General features: G+C 38.8%; 1 protein-coding gene across 3 annotated transcripts in view; it reads right to left on the bottom strand.

The window, feature by feature from the left end:
* KCNIP4 (Kv channel interacting protein 4) overlaps positions 1–25,880 on the bottom strand; it is a 968,730-nt gene that overhangs the window by 749,018 nt on the left and 193,832 nt on the right. The window contains exon 1 of one of the 3 annotated variants that reach the window (XM_005884865.2): positions 20,663–21,119. The exons of the other annotated variants lie outside the window; for them this stretch is intronic. Within the exon in view, the coding sequence (XP_005884927.1) occupies positions 20,663–20,750 (88 nt within the window). The 5' untranslated portion in view covers positions 20,751–21,119. Of the gene's footprint in view, positions 1–20,662; positions 21,120–25,880 lie in introns of those variants that run through there. 3 annotated transcript variants of the gene reach the window in all.

Below are 25,880 nucleotides of genomic sequence, written 5' to 3'. Positions count from 1 at the left end.
AGGAGAGGTGCCCAGCACAACCACCATCTTCCTGTGTCTCTCTCCACTGCTTACTACCAAAGAGGGCAACCACATCACACCACAGCCCCTGATAGGGGGCAGGCGGACGGACCCCACCCATGCACAAATTTGTGCACTGGGCCTCTAGTTTGTAAATAATAGTAAATAAACAGATATTAAGGAGTACCAGCTATCTATCCATATCTATCTCTCTGTATTATTTTTTTATTTGTAAGACAGATAATCAACAGTATGATGACCCCTGTCATTGGCCATAGTTAACCACTCCCAACAGAAGTCAATGCTTGTTCTACTGTTTCCATATAGGACTAGAAGAATGAGCCCGGGAAAATATTGTCATAAATAACCTCTTTGTAAAATACCAGATGGTTTTCCAGTCATCTTGTCAATATATACCTAAAATTAACCAAATGACAATACAACTAAAGAAGATAGTACATTTCAAGCTAAATAGTGCTAGTTCTAAAATATTAAGTAGAAGTATGGTCTAAAAAACATTAACCTTATCTGAGGAATCTGTTTCAGCCAACTATTATCTAACAGCTGAAAAAGAACTTGTTTGTCTGACTAATAGAGCAATCATGAAGAGGGGTTATAAGTCTGTTAATCAGGTTTGACCTAGGAGTTGATATCAAGTCTAGAACTAATGAGCTCTTTTTCACACGCGCGCGCACACACACACACACACACACACACACACACATCTCTCTCTCTCTTCCTCCCTCCCTCTCATTCTCTCTCCCCATACATGTATGTTATTTTCTGTATTAATCATTAATTCTTATAATAATAGCACTATGAAATAATGGCTAGAGAGGTTAAATATCCAAGTTATATAAATATTGGTTACAAAACCAGGTTTTAAATTTAGCAGTCTAGTCCAGGGTCCATATTCTTGTTTATTATGGTATTTATTAAGGAATAAACCAAGGCTCAGAGAGGCCACCTTACATATGCATTCATACCACTTGACTTGTATTCCATGACCATAATCTTCCCACTACTCATTTTCCAAATAAGAAACTTCTCATGAAAATAAACCTCCAAAGTTGAAAAGCATTTCAGGTAAAATTGTCTTGCTCCTTTTTTGTTATATGTTACAGAAACAGGATCTACTTGGGAAATGATGGAGATTAACAAAGTAAAATGTATGAGCTATTAGTTATTGTAAAAATATATCTACACCTTAAAAGATACTAATCTTTTCATGATATTATTTTTAATAATTTTTAAATGTAAGTTTTCTCATCTTACATAATAGTATTTGTCTATGCTGATATATTTGTTAGTTTTCTATATTCAATATGCAAAACTGACAAGGTTTTACTTTTTTGTCAGTAGAAAAAGTTATTTCTACCAAGTTGAAGAAGGCATACATCGGAAAAGGGATGAGAATGCCATCAAGCATGTCATTTAATGCTGAAGTGTAACATTTCCATTAAATTGGGAGAATAGAACCAATCACATTTAACGTAAATTGTGTACCTGTACCTTATAACGTGATAAGTAGACAGAGTTTTATGAATGAACAGTTTTAAAAAACTTTTAGTAGTTTGCAATGTTCCCCACTGATTTAATTGTGTGTGTGTGTTTTTTAATTTTAATGAAATGAAACAAAAATGCATTACTCAATATCATTTTGTTTCTACTTTGTTTCGTGCAGGTCATATTCCGATTTGACTAAGCAACGTAAGCGTTCAACAGACTGATTTTATTTTTATCGCATGCCTCACGAAACTGATTTAGAAACTTAAATATGTGTCACGAAAATATTAAATGATGAGCAGTCAGAGTTTATTGAATTCCAAAATCTAACAAGAGTGGTTGGCTGTCAAAGTAAAGGAATAGTCTTCCAATGTAGCCTGCCACGTTCCAGAAATTCTTATAGGAATCTAGAAGATTCTGAACTGCCATGATTATAGATACCATGCCAATTTTTCAGAAGCCAATTTTCGGAAGATTCCTTCTTCTGCATGGGCCTCCATATAATTCCCATCACCAAGTGATTTGGATTGACTTTAGAATTATAATGAGACTGAGTAAGTTTGGAGAATATCTCCACCATTGGCACATGTAGAGATATTTTCTATGTGGACATCATTCCTACATTATCTCTGCCTCACAGAAACTTCATCACCTTTCAGTTGTCAGCAGAACCTAGTTTCACTCTTGTCTCGACTTCACCATTTTCTCTTGCTACTAATGGATCTAGGTGATGTGTGGATCCCCTCCTGCCACCATCATTCAGAAGCAGGGTGTTCGGATGCTTTGAGCTGTACACCCGAATGCCAACCTATGCTCTAACGCACATATTGGTGGGAAGGGGGAACAAAACCCCAATGGCTTACAAGGACAATAATTTCATTTTAAAGGTCTAATGATTCCCAGCAAAAAAAAAATGTTCGATGCCTAAAAAATGGAATTTTACTCCAGCAATGCTCCTCTTACTCAAAAGCCAGACTTCAAGCAAATGCATTCCCATGCAGCTTGGGTCCTGAGGCTCGAGGTAAATGACAAAAATTCTCCTGGGTGTACTGAGGCCCCTGCATTAAAGCTGGGTACTTCACAGACCTCTTAGAGACTCCCTGATGCCTGCTTAACTTGCAAACAGGGAAACGGCAGTCTGATGTAAGACACTGGCTCTGTAACACATCTGCCCTGTGCTCGCTCCAATTTGGGTTTCCTCCTTTCAGAAGGGGGATAATGACACCTACTCCTAGAGTTGTTGTGACCTTAATTGGCAAAATAATCTTTTGGTCAAAAGGTACTTACATTTGGGGGGAAAATCAGTATTTCACATATGTATGTTGTTTTCATCAGTGTAGCATTTTTTGTTGGTAAGTATGTTTGCTTTTTTTTTAATCTACTTCTGGCTAGTTTAGATGCCATAAAAGCATCCTAATAAGGGATAGAGGGAGGGGCAGATGACTTTTGGGATAATAACATTATCCCGCTTAACTACTGCTGTGTAATAAATTACCCTCAAATTTAGTAAATTAAAAGAGTAGACATTTATCCCACAGTTCTGTTGGGTCAGGATTTTGGAAGTGGTTTAGCTGGGTGGCCCTGGTTCACAGTTTTTCATGAGGTGGCAGTCAAGACGTAGGCCAGGGCTGCAACTCTGGAAGGTTTGACAGGACTTCCAAGATGGGGCACTCATATGACCTCATCACACAGCCACTGGCTTCCCTAGAGTGTTTCAATGGAGACCGAGGTAACTACAGTGAAGGCCACAGTATCCTTTAGGACCTAATCTTGGAAGTGACATACCAGTATGTCCTCTGTATTCTAATGCTCGAACTGATCCACCCTGGTACCTGTAAGAGGGGACTTCCCTCGGGTGTGAATACTAGAAGTTCGCGATCATTGGAGGCCAGGAGCTCTTCACAAATAAAACAACATTATGAAGAATGAAGATAGTATAAATGACTTTCCTGGGGTCACAATTATTCTGAAACTGTACTCAAAATAGTAACTGAAAAATGCATGTGATTTCATAATAGTTTCTTTACATCTTTTTGGTTCTCTTAGTTGATTAAGATATAATAACCTATTCTGACACTAACCAATTTAAACTTGAGTAAATTAAAACAATTATATGACTGATTTTTACTAAAAATATAAACAAAATGCAATGCTTAAATATGACGACAGAAAGTTAATTTAAATAGATTATAACAAAGAGAAGATAAATTTTATTTAAAGATAGATTTAAAAAAGATAGAAATTTCTATTTAGTGTAACCTATTGGACCATTTTCCAAGTCCTATATTCTAAATATTCAATTCATACCCCTGGCAAAATTTTACAAAATAAATACAAAAACAAGTAGGAGATAAGTGTTATTCAATTTACTATCTGTAAAACTATAATTCAAATCCTGAGCCAGCAATTAGCCTAATACTAATATATTGTACAGTCTGAACAAGATAATGATAATGGGTAATGAACTATACTCCTAAGTTATTATAAGTAAATAGCCAGCTTTAAACAGTTTTTTTTAAAACAGCTGATTTCAGCATAAGTATTAAACACTATTTGGTCCATCATTTCTACTTGACTGAGTTGTAGTCAATGTTACTGAAGAACTAATTAAATTTTACATGGAAGTTAACCAACAAAATATTTTACACATGATTTTATACAAGGTTTTAAAAATCCCAACTCGTTTTAAGATTCAAAGGCATCAGCACATCTTATGCCTTGCAGGGAGCATTTGAAAACAGGAATGAAGATAAAACGATGTCTTATCAGCAAAGTCAATCATTTAAACACTTTAGCATTAAAAATTCTAACAACAAATCAGTTTTAGACTGGGGAATATTAATGACTATGAGCAGAATTAAAATAATACAGCATTTTGCTGTACTTACTGACTTAGATCCTCATTAAATTTGTTCTTAGACTAGTACCCAGAAACTTTGCCCCAACAGACATCAAAGTTCACAGATCAGGCAAGATTGTGTGTCTGTGTACATATGTGTGTGTGCACACATGCATACCCTTGAACTGTGTTACTTCTACAGGATCATGGATGTGAGTGTTCTCTACATCTAATTCAAATAAACGTTCTAGAGGGTTAAATTGATCTTTATACTTCTGAGTAAAAGTAACCCTTTTACTTTGGGGAATAGTGTATGATGATCATGGTGCAATTTAGTCCCTAGTGGTTATGATGAGTGGGTCATGTTGCTTAATTTTTTTGAATATGACATATTGAAGACAGTGTGTTATCACTTACCTTAGAATGCAGAACTGCAGTATGCTTAGATTTTTCCAATTGTAACCTCCCTCATGTACCTTTGACAAATGAAGCGAGGGTTGAGTTTCCTTACCCAGCAAATCAAGAATTAGAACTTTCTTTTTGCTCTTATTCCAGGGATTTTCACCCTACACTGTACCACTTGCATCTCTGGATGACAGTCCTGTGCCTACAGAAGTGTCTGAAGCTCATTCAATTGTGGACCCCACTCATGGTGGTGCAGTATCTGTATTCCATGTAGAACCTCCTCCATGAGTTTTACTGTATCTGTGTAACCTCTGCAGTAATGTTTTTAAATCAATTTAGCTAAATAAATGTACAGTTATGATAAAATAAAAATTTCATCCTCATAAAATTATTTTTTCTATAAATTGAAATACATGCAAAATACCTTCTAAACAAATCGTGGGTATGTTTTCAAAAGTTAGATTTATATTATTTCCTTGCTGAAAACTGAGCTCAGATCTGCTCTCTTGTTAAATATGGAAAGTCCTAGGTTTTTGAGTGTTCACAAAGATATACAGTGGGGCCTTGACTTACGAGCTTAATTCGTTCTGTGATGGAGCTCGTAACTCAAATTACTCGTATGTCAAATCTTAAAGTGAATGAGTGAGATACGTGATGCTGAGCTGATGTTGTGGCGTTCACTCTGACGTTCGCTGTGCCAACTAGCGGTGGGGTATCTGAAGCTGGCTTGTAACCCGAATTTGAGCTCGCAACTCAAAGCAAAAAATCGGCCGAGAGACAGCTCGTATCTCCAAAAACTCGTTAGTCTGGACACTCGTAAGTCAAGGCCCCACTGTATTTGCAATAACTCACATTGTCCACTGAGGCTATCAAAAGACTGAAATCAAACATGAAAAGGGACTTCCTTGTTATGTGATCAAACTCAATGCCAAGTGTGAGTGCCATGTAAAATCAGCTTCCTTCTGCCAATGTTAGCATCATATACTAAGAAGACTTGCAGTCTAGACTCTAGCAGAAAGAGAACGGGGTTCTTAGCCAGAGAACAGGGTTCTAACTCGAGCATGGCTCCTAATCACTAGGTAAATTTGGTCCAACATCTACACTGAAACAACTATGCCAAGAATCATAGCACTCAATGAACTTGCCCTTCTCTGCAAACTGGTGGGAGTAGATTGAAGAACCACTGCCTCTCATTTCTGACCTCTGGAAGTCACTGTCTTCACTAGCTCTTTTCATTACCAACATTTGTGACACTTTTGTCTTTTACTTCTCAGAGTTAGGTGACTTTTGAGCCCTAATAAGAACTTCCCTTTTAACAAAGATAAAACAGCATATGAAATGAATTTTGTATCATCTTCCTCACTCAATTACCTGACAATAAACTTAAGAGTGACATTTCCAAAGTTAAACCATGACCTGGATAAGTCTTCCTCAAATCTTGTCTAGAAACAACTCCTCCCTTGGAAATCTTGGTGAGGATACTCACCGGCCTGATTTTGGTAAAGACTGATTATTTTTAGATGGACAGAAGATCTAATTTCCTCTTCTCATTTTAGCAGAGATAGCTCCTGCTTCTTTTAATTAGTCCAAATTCAAATGTAACTATGTCTAAAATACTCTGTCAACAGAAATATATTTATTCAAGGAACATCATACTCAGTCACAAATGAATAAATCAGCCCTGGGGTTGAGGTCTACTCTATCCTATGTAACTCTTTGTTTCTTAAAAAAGATTTATGAGATTTTTTAGCCCACTCTTGTCTTCCTATATATGGAGTATTTTGTGTTTTACCCTTCTTTATCATCACTTGCATTTGGAAAGATGGAAATCAATAAAGTTGGAAAATATATGTTATGAGGCAAACTTGTATAACTCTGGATATCACACATGAAATACTGAGTATTTCCTTAAATATATCAGCTAAGATGATATAATTTATGTAGCAATCTCACTTTATAACCACAACAAAGAGTTATTTTTAAGAAAGAAGCAGCTTTCTTGTGAAATATATGATTGAGATTGTTTAAGGAACACATAAAACTGAATTAAATGTCTTTTCACCCATTAATCTTCCAAAATACATATTGGAAGAAAAGTGACTCAAATATCTTTGCAAAGATAATGGATATCTGTAGAAGTACTTTAAAACTAAGGTTGAAGATATAGGTTATGAAAATAGCTCATAGAATAAAACAGAGATGTAAAGTTAAAGATTTTTGCTTTTAGCCAATAAATGCACATGAAAATGGCCTAAACTGTAAAAGGTATCCAGCCTGATTTGCTTTGAAGAACTCTATTTTAACTCAAGGGGTATATAATTAGAATACTCATATTCTAGCACTTCAGGATATTTTTAAAGCTGTTTGAAAACTGCTATATTATCACAGAAGGTGCCTCACAGGCACTGCAAATGGAAAGGCTGCTCAACCTGTTCAGGGTGCTCTTGAATCTACCTTTTTATTGTCCTTGTCTCTCCACGTCCAGGCCATTAGTGCCTCTCGACTTTAGCATTGCAGTCAGTCCACTGGAGCCATCTGCTGCCATCTGGGCTTCTAAAGACATTGCTATAGTGATGGCAGCTTGTCCCCGCTCTAAGGCCTGCAGGATAGCCTGTTTCACTGCAATGTACTCACACCCCACCACTTCCCCCCAATCCACAACCAATCAGTTCTCCCAAACACTGGGCTTCGCTGGCATTACGGTCCAACTCACACTATGGCCTCCTGTGGGAGCTCACTGACTGCCAGAGAGCAGCTCCTGCATTGAGCGTCTGCCCCCTGGTGGTTAGTGTGCATTATAGTGACCGGTTGTTCCGCCATTTGGTCAATTTGCATATTAGCCTTTTATTATATAGGCTATTACCTTTGTTTCTCTGCTCTACCTGTGTGGTCCAATCACCAGCTCAGCACCTCCAAACCCACAGCTGCTAAAACCCAGCTCAAATGCTTCCACCATTAAGAATGTGGCTCTTGAAACCAACATAAAGTGGACTCTCTCTGAATTCTACTAATACACTCTCCATTCATCTTACCTGGAACATAACACATTCAAGTCTGTAGTCAGGCTTTTAATATATGTTTTAACTCGGTTATTAAATGTTAAGCTTCTTTATGAAGCAGCTGGTGTTTTATGCATCTTGAACATACCCTCTGAGTGTGCCAGAAAAATTGTCACAATAAACACTCGATGAACTTATGAACTTATAAAACATCTTTTACTGGACAAGTGCATTGTCTTACAATGAGACCTTAAATCTTTACATTATGTGCATGATTAGCAAAAATCTTTATATGGGTGACACTGTCATCATCCCCTTTTATGAGGTCACTGAGCCTAAGAGAGGTAAAGTAACTGTCCAAACGGCTAATGATTGGTGAAGCCGTCTATCAAACATGGGTATATCATTTTACAGGGGTCACGACACAGAGTATAAGGTCTCACAAGTAAAAAGAAAAAAGTGCTTAATTTTAAATAAAAATTTTAGTATCATGCTAAATGGAACAAAAACAAAAGAAAAAATACCATTCACCTAAATTCTTAGAGGCTTGAAGGGGCTGAATTCACATTGTCAACCACTGTTTTTCTTGTCCAGAACTCTGAGAGTATATTATTGTTTATTCTTCAAAGTTATACATTGATTATAAAATTTTTGAAATTCATATTTCATAATAAAATACTTCTCCAGCCCTGACCGGTTTGGCTCAGTGGATAGAGCATCGGCCTGCAGACTGAAAGGTCCCAGGTTCGATTCAGGTCAAGGGCACTTACCTTGGTTGTGGGCACATCCCCAGTAGGAGGTGTGCAGGAGGCAGCTGATCGATGTTTCTCTCTCATCGATGTTTCTGACTCTCTATCCCTCTCCCTTCCTCTCTGTAAAAAATCAATAATAAAAAAAAGGGGTCTGTTGTGAATATCAAGACACCTTTATAAAAAAAAATACTTCTCCAGCGTGATCTGATTTTATTGGTAATAACTGGTCTTAAAACATATATTAATAAATTATATCAATTTGGCTTTGCTAAATATATTATTTTAATATCTATGTATACTTCCCATCTCCTTATATTTCATAAATAATTTTTAAAAATCAAGAGGGTCATTCTAATTTTTAATTTTCATTGTTGTGTTTCTGAATACAGTTATTAATCTTGCCTTTTAATGGAGAAAAATATTTATTTAATTACTGATTTTTTAAATGCAAGAACTTTAGACCAGGGGTCCTCAAACTTTTTAAACAGGGGGCCAGTTCACTGTCCCTAAGACCGTTGGAGGGCCGAACTATAGTTTAAAAAAAAAACTAGTAGGCTGCTAAGCAACAGGCAGCAGCGGCAATAACACCGAGCGGGCCAGATAAATGTTTTCGGCAGGCTGCATGTGGCCCGCGGGCCGTAGTTTGAGGACCCCTGCTAGACTCACAAATTTTTAGCAAAAATATTCACGATATACAATATAGAAATTATCTGGCCTTTTTAGGTCAGAGAGGATTTTTGATAAGAGTATTAAATTAAAACCCTTTAAGTGTACAGGCTTGAAATTTTATCAGTTTTGAAGGTCTTTGAGTCAGATATTCTATTTCTATTTGAAATGTTTAAATTGGTATAAATTGATTATATGTTGACCTTTTCTGAGGACTCCAAAACAACTGGGTGGTGTTAGTTCCTGGACCTGGCACTGATTTACTGGTGTCTAAAACAGGCCTTAAGATTACTTGAATGACTACTGATCCCAACTACTATCCTTAAAAATGCTGGTTTTAAAAATTACCTGGTGGCAGCTTAAATGGAGATCACTTAAATTTTCTAATGAGGAAACAGGTATCATAGGGAGAATGTAAATTTGCCCAATGTCATCTGTTAAGATGAAATGGGGTCAAGATTTCAGTTCAGGTCTTCTTGGCTGCCAAGATCATGTACTGCTATCACCCCAAGCCACCAGCATAGGCACTTACCGCAATGTAAGCTTGTGAGGACATTGTGCTTCTATGGTGATGTAATGAACTAGTAACAGATCTAGCTCTCAGGACCTTCATAAAACCACTTGAGTAACTCAGGCCCCGATATTCTCTTCGGAAAATAAAGAGTTCAGACCAAATGAGTTTTATGGTCCATTGAGATTTTATATATCTGTGACCCAATAATATATTCCAGCTCAACTATTTACGTAAGTACCATGATATACATACTTTTGTCTTTGTTATTGCCACTGTGTTGTGAACTTGAGCTTATTTGAGTTTGAACAAGCTTCTTAACCTTCAGAGATCCCAGACTATGCTTTTACTGGGAGATAGGCTAGGAGGGCATCGCTGGAAGGCACATTTGCATGTATTTGGGTACATGCCTAGAAGTTGACTCTATAGTTTCCCCCAGGGAACTTTAGTAGACAGAGCATAAAACTCATCTTTAAAGTTCTAAAAACCTTTTATAGAACTGGCTTCATAGCTCTTTGAAGCCGTTTGACTTTTGATTGGCTCAGGGGATTATAAGATGGTTGGGAAATTCTTTTATGTATACCCCAAAATAACACAGGCTCTAGGTGTCTAAATGATGTATTATAAAAGAGGAACATGACTGATTTGACAGGTGTTAAGACCCTTATCCTAACCTGGTCATCCTGCAAGATGGAAATCTTCCCATTGTAAAGGCGGTGATACTGAGCTAGGGGAACTTAGAATTTATTCAAAGTTATAAGCTAACTGAAGAAGGAAAATGCAGATGGAAAACAGATCAACTGAAACTCAAATAATATGTATTTTTGATAATTCTTCTAAAACTGCGGTACATCCAAAGTGTTATATTTTTGTTACACCTGAATCTGTTAAATAATACAGGGTTGATGAGTAATTAAATGCAGAACAATAAGGAATTGACAACTCATACTATGAGTGTTCCAAAAAAGAAAAAAAAGAAAAACAATGCACATCAGAGGGTGAAGACAGGTTCAAGGGGGAAGAAATGGGATCTGAACAGATTTGCTATAGTTAAAGATTGGAAGAACGTATACATTTCTATTCTATCATTTTAAAAACATTAATATACAATCATTATACACATGTATGTTAATTATAGAAAATGTGAAAATACAAATAGACATTTATACATAAATCAACTATAGCACATATGACTTTTGAAACAAATGAGCCAGTATACAGAAGCTACCCCTATTTAAAAATGTGCAGTTGCATCTTCTCTGTGTACAATTCGAGAGAACTCAGACTTCCAGGGCTTTGGATTATCCACAACAGTTTCTATTACGGGAAGAAGTACTGGGCAGAGATAAGAAAGCTGCAGAACCACAGCAGAGATTAGAATGAGTAGCTGCCGTGGCCAAGATCAGAAGTGATAGAGGCAAACAATCACAGCCCTAGCACACTGGGAAGACATAAACAGAGGCTGGAGATGCTGTAGGCTTGTCCTCTAAAAGGCACCAGTATGCAGCTAAGTCATAATTCCAAATATGCAGTAGGCATGGTCTACTCTAGGCACTGGATTCCAATAATGGAGAAAATAAGCATGATCCTTATAAGGAGTTTATATTCCAGTGTTATAGGCACTTGTAAAATAATCTAAAACATTTCAGAAAGTGGTACTTTCTACTAAGAGGGTGACCATCTGTCTGTTTGTCTGGGACAGTCTTGATTGATGCCTGTATTCCTGCTGTGATTATTAAGATTGCCTCTTTAACTCTCATAGTGCCCCAATTTTGGTTACCCCATCCGTAAGAGATATGTTCCAAAGGTGATATAAAGGAAAGTCATTATGGGTGGGGCTATTTTGGATTTGGATGGTCAGGAAATGGCTAAGATGATATTTGAGTTGAGAACTGAAGCCATCACACAGCTCTTCAGAGTAAGTCTGAGTTTGAGGAGGGAGAACTGCAGAGTCAAACAAAAGATACAGTTGGATTCTGAGAAATACCCAGTCTGAAAACACAATTCAGAAAGGAATGCATTAAATTATATAAAGGAAGAAACAGATTCCTTTTTATGATATCCTCCTGCAAATTTATGTTTTGTGCGGCTACTATACAGTAAACACTGCATTAGGGTAGAGCTGGAGAATTAAATATTCTTTATGTCCTTTGTAAGATCCAGATCTATTTGAGATAGGACTCTAACACCTGAATCTGTTAAGTAACACAGGGTTGATGAGTAATTAAATGCAGAACAATAAGGGATAGACAACTCGTACTATGAGTGCTCAAAAAAAGAAAAAAGGAAAGCAATGAGCATCAGAGGGTGAAGACAGGTTCAAGGGGGAAAAATGGGATCTGAGCATGGAGCATTCACTACCTGGTCACTCACCAAGCCACAAAAGTATTTCTCTGGACAAGGAATAGAACCTGCTGGAGGGCTTTGCTGATAGTTTCTGCAGCAATCTGGTAGTCTGGGCAATTGAGCTTTTCAGCAAAACTTCCCCCTCCTAAAATTAATCTCACAGATCCTCTCTTCCAGCTGCTTCCTCACCTTTCTCTTGTGGCTCCCCCTTTTCCAGCCTCTCTCCCTCTAATTTTGTCAAAGGAACATATTTTAAAGGTGTATTGCCTCACCTAGGTTACCCACTGTCCTTGCCTCTCTTTGACAAAAAAAACACAAGAGACAGGTCTGCTCTGCATTTGGAAATCTTAGCACATGTTGGTGAGTTAACTGTTCCACATTTATTTGCTCTGCTGACAGAGTAACGTGGGGGCAGGTGGGGATAGTGAAAGGATAGCTTCACAAAACCGTGGGCTCAGCCCTTAAAAGCACTTAATAAATCTTAGCTGAATGAATAAAAGGCAATGATAGTTATTAAAAACTAATAAAATGACAAAAGAATTTAAAATTGAAGTCTTTTATATAGGTTATTTTCTGTTTATTCCCAGTACCAGGCAGCATAATAATGATTAGATTCCAATTACTTTTGGAGAAGATTTCATTTGAATAATAACAAAAACAGAGCATTCTATAAATACCAACTCAGTAATAATGACAAAAGTTAGCATTTGTTGAATGCCTGCCAGCACTAGAAATACGAGTAGGAATATCCCCATTGCACAGATGAGTTGCCCCAGCTCAGAGCAGATGGGTGATTTTCCCAGTTGGAGGGTTGGGGAGGGAGTTGGCTTTCCAACCGGAGGCTCCTCAGCCTCCGTTTGTGTGGGCTGCTGCCCTTGGAAACATAACTAGGGGTTGAGCAGAGATAGCAGCTCTCCCTGAGCACAATCTCAAATTCCTTTTTTGTTTTTAAAGTAATCTTCTTATGTTATGGTCATTAAGATGGTGATGAAAAGACATTAGAGGAAGCAAAACAGAGCCAGATGTGAGACACGTAAGAAAGCTGTCAAATGATGGAATGCTTTTCATGAGTTGACTCCTCCAACCCAGACTTGGCTGAGTTCTCATCTTCCCACGCCGCCACCATTCAGTTTTTCTCCCTGACTCACCCTCCCTGAAACAGTGACTGATTGGCTCTCCTCAGCCATTATTGAACGCTGATCTGGCGCAGAGTCCTACGCATCCCCCTTTAACGGAGTAAAGTGAACTTTCATTTCAAATATGGAACATCTTGAGACAATCTGAATCGACTGCAGTAGCATGAGGAGAAATGGACAGTGTCAAGCATGGAGCCACACTTTGCAGTACTTGATAAAAACAAATTTGTTTGTCAAATTGTTTGGCATATACTGCACAAAATATATCGATGCTGATTTCTATTATGGCCAGTTGGACTTTGCTTTCTTCTATAATGAAGAGAAGCTTTTCAGATTATAGCTCCTCCCCTCCCAACCTACAAATGTATCCCTGTGCTGGCAAAAGGGGCTTAAAGAGGAAATATACTTTACCAAAGAAAAGCCATCATCATACCCAGCAAGCACAAGCCATGACCATATCATACTCAGTTGGAATACCATCTTCCTATAGGACAAATGTTCCGTCTTCATGTGTTATTTAATTAGGCTAATTTCAGTGAAATTCCCTCAGAAAACAGAGTCAATTTGTTTGAAGGTGTAGGTTTATTTTACTCATGAAGTTTAAGGAATGTGCAGAGAAATTTTGGACAGAAGTTATGTGGCCAAAGTAAAAGATACATAATGACAGTGGAAGATAAGGTACTATGACCAGAACCTGACACATCACCCAGGGATATGATTAGCTCCCTCATGCCACTTTCCATATCTTTTGAAGGAAGCTTATGTCACCAATGTTAGTAATGTTAAATGAAGAAATCCTGGTCAGTGGTAATTGCTATGGATGAATCTAAAATCATAAATATGGCCATGAGAATATTACTACTTATATAAATACTAGAGGCCTGGTGCACGAAATTTGTGCACAGGTGCGGTCCCTAAGCCTGGCTGGCAATGGAAGTGTGAGCATCTGGCATGTAAAGACAGGTCCCAGATGACCTCTGGGCCCTGGGTAGCACCTGGGCCCTCGAGCCCCCGTGCGCCCCCCTCTGCCTAAGTCATTGAGATCGGCCTGGCTCCCTCAGTGCCTGGGAGCTGGGAGGCGGCCCCATTCCCTGCTGCTGCCGCTGGTCATCTGCGGGGTGATTGGCAGGGCAATTGGGCCCCCACTCACACCTGCCTTGGCCCGGAGCTGTCCAATCACCTGCTCCACCATCCCGCCATGGTCTCACTCTTGTCAGGGCCCATTGGGGCCAGCTGCACTGCCGCCTTCTGCCAGCTCCATGTTGCAAATGTCCTTCATGTTCCACACCGCCCCCTGGTGGTCAGCGCACGTCATAGCGAGTGATTGAACTCCAGTGGAACTCCCAGTCGAGGGGACAATTTGCTTTTATTATATAGGATAATATAATATAATTAATATAATATAATATAATATAATATAGCCATGAGAATATTACTGCCATAACTATTACTACTCATATTTAGAGTAGTTTTCCCACTGGCTATAAAGAATGGAGTCAGCCAATAGGCAAACTAGCAAAATCTCTGAGGGTAGGACAGCATGTGTTTTTTTTTCCTGAGCTCCCTTCCAATCAGGTATCCATGCTTTGGGCGTGTCCCTGGACTAAATCAGCACCCTGCATAGAGTTTTCCTCTCCAGGCTTCACAAAGGGTTCCACCCCCTGCTCCTCCGGGGTCTGCTCTTACTAGCTTCAGAGTCACATGCCTCCTGTTAATTTCCTTAAGCCCTGACCACATGCATGGCCCCTTTATTATGTTATTTTCCTGAGTGTGAGCTCTCTTTCCTGTCAGGAATATAACTAATACATAGCACAGTCAATCTATAACAGCCTCACTCTTTGCCCTGTATTGTGAAACTTGAATATTTCTTCTTCAAATATGTAAATGAAGCACTGACATATAATTGCTGACATTTTCAGAAAGAAAGCTCGAATTATTTTAACCCATAGGGGCAAAGCAGCTCCTTCTCTGAATATTAGCCCTGCCCTTCAGACTACATGTAATATATTGAGTAATTTGGTCAATCAGTTTACAAATAATTTTGATCAATCAGCTTAAAAATGAGTTTTAAGAATTGAATATGTCAAAGACTGTGAGATCAGGTGACTTACTACTTTGAAGTTCACACAATGATAAAAACAACAACAACAACAAAACAAAACAAACAAAAAAACAAAAAAAAAAACCTAGGCTTCTCTCTGGAAGAGGTATTAAAGCCCTACAAATGTATCTAATATACCACTTATGGGGTAAAGAATATAAAATATAAGGCTACTCACATGCAAATTTCCTTCTGAAGTGTAGGCAACTCATAATTAGCATGGATAGGTGTTTTGTCCATTAAATTCAGGAACCCTTAAACTTAATTTCACAGCAATTGGCAGACCTTGAGATGATTAGGCAAAATGTTGAGTCCCTCAAAATATACCTTTACTCCTAATTGAAAAGTTAAACTCATTAATAGAAGACAAAATAATTCCTATGATAAAGTTTAAAATGTAAACTCTGCTGGGGGGAAAAGCATGCAATGACATATATTCTTTGGTAATTAAGTATACAGGACATCAACCTTCTTTGCTTTCTTCTTACCTGAGGGCAGGTTTCAGTAGAAGAAGCACAAGACTGAGTATACTAATAAATGGTGGCATTTTATGTGCATTTCAATAATGCGAATTTTACATAGTGCCATAAGAAATCTAATTTCACTTTATCAGCAATATATGAATAAATTTTTTAAAATTAATCGAGACTAGCATGATTTCAGAGCTGATACGCCAAGGGAATATAAACTGCTTATTCAACTGTTGCATGTCAGGGCCATATGAACTGGGAAACAGAAACACCTGTCATCTTTTGCCTGGATTAAACTTGAGTTTTGTGAATTTTTAATTATGTGAGGCCTTCAGAAACACCCTTTTCCTGAGATGCATCTGTCCTGTGTTCAAATGTGGCAGAGAGGGGAGACAGAAGAGGAGGTCAGAGGGGCCTGCCAACGTGATCCTGTGACTGGTAACCTGGAAGGGAAAGAAGGGAACAGAAAGGGAAGCTACACGTGACTAGAGACAGGCTTTCTTAGTTACCTGATTTTGCTAAGGGTCACTATTTTCTCTTCACACTTAAAAATGCAAACTAGCCCTGGTCAGTGTAGCTCGATGGTGAGTGTGAGTGCACCAGGAGGTCTCTGGTTCCATTCCAGGTCAGGGAAATATGCTTGGGATGGTGTGCCTCAGTTGGTTAAATGTCAACCCATGCACTGAAAGGTTGCCAGTCCAATTCCCTGTCAGGGCACATGCCTGGGTTGCAGGCTCTATCCACGATAGGGGGCGTGCAGGAGGCAGTTGACCCATGTTTTGCTCTCACATCAATGATTCTCTCTCTTCCTCTCTCTCTCTAAAATTCAATTTAAAATCTTTTAATCAACATATATATATATATATATATATAAAATTTAAAAATGCAACATGAAGATATCTAAATATTTGTATCATTCCTTTTGTGACTATCTTGATCCACAGAACAAACCACTCAATGCAAATGTGTGAAACAAATGCTCTCATGCTTTCTTTTAATCTGAAGTTCTCTACTAGATGAAATGATGAACACTTACCACATGCTTTTAATAGTATAATTACTTTAAATGTAAAATAGTTTAGCCAACTAGTTAAGCAGCAACTTAATATTTTGATTAAATTGCTTTTGTTCACTTAGACAGGGAGTTAAACTTCACCACACCTGAAGATAGCAGTCTTGAAGCCGGAAACAGAGCTCCAGGCTGTATCCATCTCAGAAGTGCGTTTTGGGAACACTTGCCAACAGGAAAATGTGTTCAGGTGTTGATTTTTCAAGAAAACTATACATAGAGAACTGATAAATGCCCAAACAACCTCCAAGTAAGTACCACAAAACATTCCATTATTAAATTTCACACATAAAGAAGGAAGTCCAAATTTGATTTCTGTAATATTATTCATCCTTTTCTCATGGGTCAGCTTTTAAATGATAAAACATTCTGTGGGTTCCGAAGGTACACAAACTGCCCATCAACAGAATAAGTTTCATATTACTAGCATCATACTACAATCCTCATAGATTATCTCCACTTATTTAAATGTACAAGAATATACTACTTACCAGGAACCCCATCTAGAACTGAATATAATATGGCACACGGAACTGCAGGTCTCATATTCAGATAACTGATTTCTGTATTGCACCTCACTACACTGAACATGGTAGCCATCTATATGTATAAAAGCCTAAGTGACTGGCACACCGGCCCACTGGCCCACCGGCCAGTAACTATGATGTGTACTGACCACCAGGGGGCAGACCCTCAACTCAGGAGCTGCCGAGCTGCGATGACTTGGCAGCTGTGGTTCTCCGGTGGTGCACCCGGAACCAGAGAGGAGGGAGCCCAATTCTGGGGTGCGTTACCCAAGAACCACCCTCTCGCAATCTGGGAACCCCCGGGGGATGTCAGAGAGCTGGTTTCAGTCCAATCCCTGCAGGCCAGGCCGAGGGACCTCACCAGTGCACGAATCTGTGCACCGGGCTTCTAGTTAATTTATATTTGCAAATGGACTTCTGAGTTGCATTATTTATAACAAAGGGTCTTAACAATGCTCATATTTTCATGATAAATACAGCAAATATATGTGTTTGTAAAACCCACTCTTTGAAAGTGATTTGCCATGGTACTCGTATGTAAAATGTTTCTGGTAAAATGAAAGTATCTTATTTTATCTGGACAAATCTTTACCATTGAATTATCACTCTCTAGCATAAAGATTATTTGGGGGGAAAATCACCAATTAAATTACTGATTGATATGCAATCCTAGTTATTGCCAAAAGTTATATGACAAGCTCTCAGAAAACTGTTTTCCCCTAACTTGTGATAACCCTAATAAGACATATCAAAGCCGATTTTGTGTCCATAAACATTTCTTTGCACTTCAAATCTTCTATGTTCATGTAAAGGCATGGGCATTTTGGTATGAAATGAAAGGCAACTGTCAACAATACAGATTATGCATTTCAGAATCAACCTGTTTTCCAATGTAAAACAAAATCACTATTTCCTCAGATCACATCTTTAATTGGAAAAGTGAGGATAAAGGGCTTCTTCATAAAATGAAAAGTAAAATTATTCAAGGCATATTCATATTGCTTTAAATTTTTGATAACTACAAGACATTTGTTGATTGTTCAGGATACAATTAGCAACTGACTGCATATCCAACCTTAAAGCAAATTTTTACAACTAATTCAACTCTGCTTCCTACTTCTTCATTAATTACTAGCTAAGGGACTTGAAAGTGCCCTAATGAATTTTACATTAGATTTTGCAATATGAACAGTGCATATTATCACTGCTTCTAGTAAATACATAAATTGGCTTTTCCAAGTTGCATTTTGAGAAGTTGTAAAGATTCTGGCTGGATTTTTACAACATTTGACTGAGTCGAAAAGCATTTTCACAAAACATAAGTTGCTGTAATCACATTTCCCAGGTAAAAATTAATCTTACTACTTTATTATAATCTGTCTGTTCTACTTCTCAGAGTTCTTATATTTTTCCTACTGCGGCTCAAAAAGAAGAGAAGGAATCCCATCTTTATTGACTTTTAAATATGCATTCTATAAGGCTTAAAATAATGCTGCCTTACTAGCTTTCTATAAACTTCATATTCTATATAACTATCCAGTCACTTGACAACCACTTTACTTTGGATTCGATACTTATGGTCTATGACTTCACAACCATTTACTATCTTCATAAAATTATTTTAAGTCGGGAGTTAAAAAAAAACTATACACAGACTTAGCAAGAGAGGCACAGCCCTGCACCTAAATCTAATCAGACACAGGTAGAACCTTAACTTGCCTGATCAAAGAGCAAAACACAGACTGGCATGGAAACCTCATGGACAGCTTTCTTTATAAAATATTTCTCCTAATTTTATAGCGAGATAAAAGGTCACATATTGAGTATCATCCAATGAAACATGATATCACAAATGGCACACCACCCTGAACTGAATACTCAAAGCAAATACCACATGGATATTATTGATCACATTGATACTACAGAGCAGAGTCACACGGGCGGAAGTTTATACAATAGAAATGTAAAGACATTTACATTTGAAAAAATACACCTGAGCTCCAAGTTGACAAAAGTCAGGTAAAGACTCTCAATGATTACTCCAAAAGCATCAAAAAGCACCTCAATTTGCACTGCTTAAAGATTCGCATCTGATAATAACCCTTTTACAGTTATTAATACTTAATAATGCTCTCAGAAATCATTAGATTTTCACAGTCACTGTCTCAAAATTGTTTTTCCTGCTCAGGTTGTCCGTATAATCAGATATGCAATTCTGTTATTAACCAGAGAGTATATTTCCTAGAGAAAATGTTGCTCTCATTTGCCTTGCCTGACAGTGTATAGGTTTTGTTACAAACTCTTCTTCCTCATTACTTAAAGAAAACAGACATAAGTTGAAAACATACAATAGTTCTTCATGGGAGAATCAAATCAAAATGCAATATATTAGCCAAGCTTTGCCTGTCAGAAGTTTGGTGGTCTATGAAATATATCTATTTCTGTAACAGATTCCAAATAGTTTTGATACTACCTGTCACTATGTTAATGAGGCATTGCCTAGAAATTTCATGGGCACCAAAACTGGTGCCCATCAGTTTAGGCTCATGATTTGTGGACATTTTAAAAATATTTCCTTGCTATAAAAACTTAGATTTAGATAAGAGTTTCTATTTCAACCATGCAAATTTTTAAACACTGAAATCCCCTGCAATGAAACAAATATCAAACCTCTCTCATGGACAATTTACTCTTCAGCTGCTTTCACATTTTGCAAACCCAAGAGAAACGTCCTCCACTCTCTCACTGCCCTGCTGTATGACCAAATCCTAGAAATAATCTATGGATTAGAGTGATCAAAGAATTTGAGAATTTCTAAGTACCTGCAGAATTGCTAAATACCTGCAGAATCTCTAAACACAGCTATGTGATTCCCCAGTAAACTGCAGCAAGCAGGAGAGAGGGGAAAAACCCCTCACACAATCAAGCATTTTTTTAAAAATTTCCTTCCACACTGAAGACACTGCCTCCAGCTATGTGATTCCCCAGTAAACTGCAGCAAGCAGGAAAAACCCCTCACACAATCAAGCATTTTTTAAAAAATTTCCTTCCACACTGAAGACACTGCCTGCTTAGACTGAGGCACATTCAACGGCAAGGCAACCCTGTCAGAAACATGAAAAATACATCCACAGAATCCAGATCGACCCTCAATGAAAGCTGCACTGCACACATCGCTAGCAACGTGCATCTCAGCAAACACCCACCAACTGTATGTTAGTGACAACATTCAGAATAAACACAACACAGAAACACAGTGAGCCTTTCCTATTCCATTTCAACTTCGTTATCATGCTCTCCCGGCCTCGATTGAAGAAAAATAAAAAAGTCATTACCTGTATGAAGAGAACCTGTTAATAGTCTGAGAAGGTACTGGGCAAATTTCAATATTTCACGTTTACACCGTTTTCTACAGCCACTCATCTTAAGCAACAAGGTATTCCTCTGAGGGGAGCCAGAAGTCTTTGCCAATAAAAAAGAGACAGCCTCTGAGGGGAAACTTCTGTCTCAGTTTGTGTCACAGGCTGCCTCACAACTCCTGTGGAATTAGCTGTTAGTGCCTCAATCGGAAATTCCTGTAAAAAGCTAGAGAAGCCGAGACAGACAGAAGAGGAACAGGGTTGTGAGAAAAGGCTGCTTCTCAGAATGGTCCCCAAGTTCTTCTGTGGCACAGACAGGCTGCCCTTCACACTTGTAGGGACCTGCGGAGGCTCAGCTCAGCATCCCCCCTCCTGGAGCTATCACAACCTCACGGACCACTCGGAGGGAGGCGGGGCCTGGATGCCAGCTCATCAATGAATCAGCATGGAAGTCAGGGAGGGGACAGATGACAGGTCACTGGGGCTGCAACCCTTCAGATACTCATAAAAGGAGCCTGCTAATGCAATCCAGCCCGCTGCGGGGTGAGTCTGAGGGTCCGAGGCTGTGCAAAAATGTTTCCAAAAATAAAAGGCAAGTAGGGAAGCAAGCTGCTCAAGGTCAGACACCAGACAGTTCCCTGGCACAATGTTAATCAGATTCAGAAAGCCTAATTGGTGGGACGGCTCCCTGGAGGCGCTGACCCCGACTCTAAAAAGCAGAGTAGAAGGGTTACCTCCCAATCCAGGAGAAGCTGTTCAGTCACAGAGAAATACCCTCCACTTCACGGGCACAGAGGTGGAAAATCAGCTGTTAGAGAAATTCAGCTGCTTTCTGCACTGTCCAGGCTCAGGTATTTGGAAATCAGAAAAAAAAAAGTCATTATATGCTTTAAAATACAGTAGCCTGGGAACCACAACTTTTAAGCCCCTATGCTTCGCCTCCAGGTGACTGAGCTCCGAAACGAATTTGCTGTGTTAGCCTCAGAGGAGAGCCTTCCTCAGTTACTTCATATTTCTAAAAGGCAAATTGCAACTTGCTAGCTCCCCGCCAATGGACTTTCTTTGTTCTTTTTTTAAAATATATTTTTTATTGATGTCAGAGAGGCAGGGAGAGGGAGAGAGAGGTGGAAACATCAATGATGAGAGAGAATCATTGATCGGCTGCCTCCTGCACGCCCCCTGTTGGGGACTGAGCCCCTAACCCGGGCATATGCCCTTGACCGGAATGGAACCCTGGACCCCTCAGTCTGCAGGCCGTCTCTCTATCCACTGAGCCAAACTGGCTAGGGCCCAATGGACTTTTTAAAAACATATGTTTTTATTAATTTTACAGAGAGAGGAAGGGGGAAAGAAACATGGACCCCTCAGTCTGCAGGCCGTCTCTCTATCCACTGAGCAAAACTGGCTAGGGCCCAATGGACTTTTTAAAAACATGTTTTTATTAATTTTACAGAGAGAGGAAAGGAGAAAGAAACATGGATCGGCTGCCTCCTGCTCGCCCCCTATTGGGATCGAGCCTGCCAGGGCCTAATGGACTGATTTTATTAGTGGGCACCATTGGGAGAGTCTCCAATTTTCACCAAGTGCTTTTCTATTAAAAGGCAATGTTACTGAGGTAAGCAGTCACTTTGAAAGCCAGAGGGCTATAGGCTTGCCTTAGTTAAAGGCGAAGGGGTTTTGTCTGGGTTTTGTTTTTCTTTTCATTCTTAAATCCTTGGGCAGGCTGCAGGATTTCTCTTCATTCTAATTTATACTCCAGGGATTTGGTCTGTTTATTTTGTTTTTTGCTTGTTTTGTATAAATGTAAATATTAAAGAGATTTAGTACATATGGATATGCATCCTCCAGCTTTTAAATATCTAGACAGGCTCTTTTTTTTTCTTGACAGTTGTGACAATTCTAGTTGGAACTAATATTTCACAACAATACCATGCATGAAATGGTGTTCTTTTACAATAAAGAAAGAAGCACTCCTAAAATCTTAGAATTAAACAGATTTAACAGTAACCCCTTGTCTTCTATAACCCTTCCCATTCCCACCAGACTCTGTGGAATAATTATTTAAATGAAATCATGAAGCATGCTCTCCAGAAACTTTCAGAACTTTCGTTGAAAGTGTCTGAGCTACGAATAGATCCATACACACAGGTTAGCAACATACTTCTTGAAATTCTTGCTCTCATGCATTTGCCATAAGGGATGGTGTCCCTAGTTTAAAATAGGCAGAAAACATACACTACTGCAGTTGTATGGTTGGGCTAATTATTTTAAAGCCTCGTTTTCTTATCTATAAAATGGGGATCAAAATATTTAATTTGTTTGTTGGAGAGTGAAATAAGATAAGATACTAAGCAGAGCACTTTCATGCATTGATGCAGAAATTATGTATTGAGCCTTTGTTATGTTTCATGTATGGTTCTAGGTGCCAGAGATAGAACAGTCAGAAAGAAATGGAAGCCCCTGCATCCAAGGAGCTTGCACGCCAGTATAATAAACAACAATTAAACAAGGAGTAAATAAGAAAATATCACTTATGAGTAAGTGTTGCAGAGACTATTGAACCCAGACTGGTAAGATAGGAAGTCAGTAGATTGAGTGGTCAGGAAAGACATCTCTTAATTATGCTGGGATACAAATCACACAAGACGGAGCCAACCATCAGCCATGAGATGTTTGGGGGAAAGAGCATGTCAACAGAGGTAGAAGCTTGTGCAAAGACTGCAAGCAGAGAATGGGCCAAGCATCCTAAAGGAACAAAAAGAAGGATGCAGCTGCTGGGGCATACCTCCTGAGCCAGGAGGCATTTACAGATGATTGCATAGAGGAAGACAGGGGCTCTAGTCAAAGCATACTAGTGCTTAGGGCCTTATAGCCAGGGTAAGGAATTGGGATTTCAGTCTTTGTGTGCTGGGATATCTCTCCAAGGAATAGGGAAATTCTGTGATCTGTCTGCTATGAAAAGGGTGAATCGTAGGGAGCAGGTGTGGAAGAATGAACACCTCTGAGGGCATAACAGTGGTTCAGGTGAGAAATGCTGGTGGCCTGGCCTGGAGTGGAAATGAGAGGAGGTTGGTTTCTGGATATATATTGCTTTCTGGATATATTTTGAAACTATAAATAGGGTTGGGAATAAGGGAAAGAGAAGAATTGAAGATGACTTACTTTGGAGCTTGAGACATTAGATGGATATATTTAATGAGTTGATGAAATAGACACACTGCAGGTAGACTACAGGAGTTAAGAAAATGAAAAATTCTGCATTAAGATATCTTCAGTGTACTCATAATTTAAGATGATTTTTACGGACATTTGACAACTTATGTAAAATGGACCAATTCTTCAAAAAAGTTAAAATTAAAATAATCTACCAATGAAATAATTTGAACAGCCTTATAATTGTTAAGTAAATTTAATTTACATTTTAAAAATTCCTCAAAAAAGAGAACTTCAGGTCACATGGTTTTCCTACCAAATATGAAGAAGAATTAACACCAATTCTTGACTATCTCTTCCAGAAAGTAGAAGTTGTTTTATGTACTTAGTATTATCCTGATACCAAAACCAGACAAAAACATAACAGAAAACTATACACAAAAGATCTCTTACTAATATAGACTTAAAAATCCTTAACAAAACATTATCAAAGAGAATTCAGGAATATATAAAAAGTAGTACATATAATAGCCAGGTGGGTTCCATTCAAGAGATATAAGACTAACTCATTATTGAAGAAAATGAAGTAATTCACCATGTTTACAGACTAAAGAAAAAATAACATAATCATACCAACTGATTTTTTTAAAGCATATGACAAAATTTGACACCCATTCATGATTTTGTAAATCTCAGAGAAATAGAAATAGAGGGCAGCTTCCTTAACTTGATAAAGAGCAAATACAAAAACCTACAGGTAACATCCTACTTAATATTGAGCAGAGGGACTGAATGCTTTCACCCTAAGATCAGGAACAAGGCAGGAATAAATGTCTGCTTCAACAAGTGTTATTCAACATAGTGTTGGTAGTACTACTCAGTGCAATAAGGTTACAAAAGGCAATTAAAGCAAGTAATAAACTTATCTTATTTATAGAGGACATAATTAACTATGTAAAATTTCTCAAGGAATCTACAAAAAACAAACAAACAAACAAAAACAACAACAACAACAAAAAAACAAAACAAACAGAATTAACTAGTGAGTTCGGCCAGGTCACAGAAAACTAGCTAAACATTCAGTTGTTTTACTGAGGAATTAACTGTTGTGCTAGCAAGGAATATGTAGACACTAAAATTTAAAATCTATTTCTTATAATTTCATTAAATTCATTTCTTACATTTCTTATAATTTCTTACAACTATCTCAAAATAAAAAATGTTACCTTACAATTAAATAAAGATAATTTTTAAAATACCTTTTTAGCTCTTACTATACTTTAAGGTTATAGGTCTGAATATACACAAGTGAACCAAACAGACAAATCTAGTGGTTCATGAAGCTTATATTACAACTAGGGACTCAGTGCATGAATCTGTGCACCTTGAAAGGAATTGTGGGCCTCGAGGCTGCCTTGGGCACAGGGGCAGGTCTCAGCCCATCCTCCGCATCCCCGCCTGGCCCCTCCCACCGTGGCCCCCGGTCCCTTCTCTGCTGGCAGCCTGCTCCCACCTCTGCTGCTCCCACAGTGCCAGCCCCACTCGCTCGCACCTGCTGACAGCACAGAGCTATTGGGGCCGGCGCCAGCAGCAGGTGCAAGTGCCAGGTAGGACCACAGCAACACGGGAGCAAAGAACTTTCAGTAACCACCAGGGGCTCAACCCAATGACAGCTATTGGTGCCCCGCCTTGGTCTGGCGTCCCTGCTCACCTGCTCCACCATCCCGACATGGCTGATGCCCACCATGTTCCGTGTGCGCCCCCTGGTGGTCAGAGCATCTCATAGCAACCGGTTGTTCGGTTGTTCCCTTTGGTCTATTTGCATGTTAGCCTTTTATTATATAGGACTAGAGGCCCAGTACACAAAAATTTGTGCACTCGGGGGGAAAGGGGGTCCCTCAGCCCGGCCTGTGCCCTCTCGCAGTCTGGGACCCCTCAGGAGATAATGACCTGCTGGCTTAGGCCTGCTCCCGGGTGGCAGAGGGCAGGCCCAATCCCTAGGTGCAGCCCCTGGTCGGGCTCAGAGCAGGGCTGATTGGGG

This window comes from Myotis brandtii, unplaced genomic scaffold (genome assembly GCF_000412655.1).
Source record: "Myotis brandtii unplaced genomic scaffold, ASM41265v1 scaffold869, whole genome shotgun sequence".
In the NCBI taxonomy this organism is placed as follows: Eukaryota; Metazoa; Chordata; class Mammalia; order Chiroptera; family Vespertilionidae; genus Myotis; species Myotis brandtii.
Note: the sequence above shows the minus strand (reverse complement) of the source record. Positions and strands in the feature narration are given on the sequence as shown.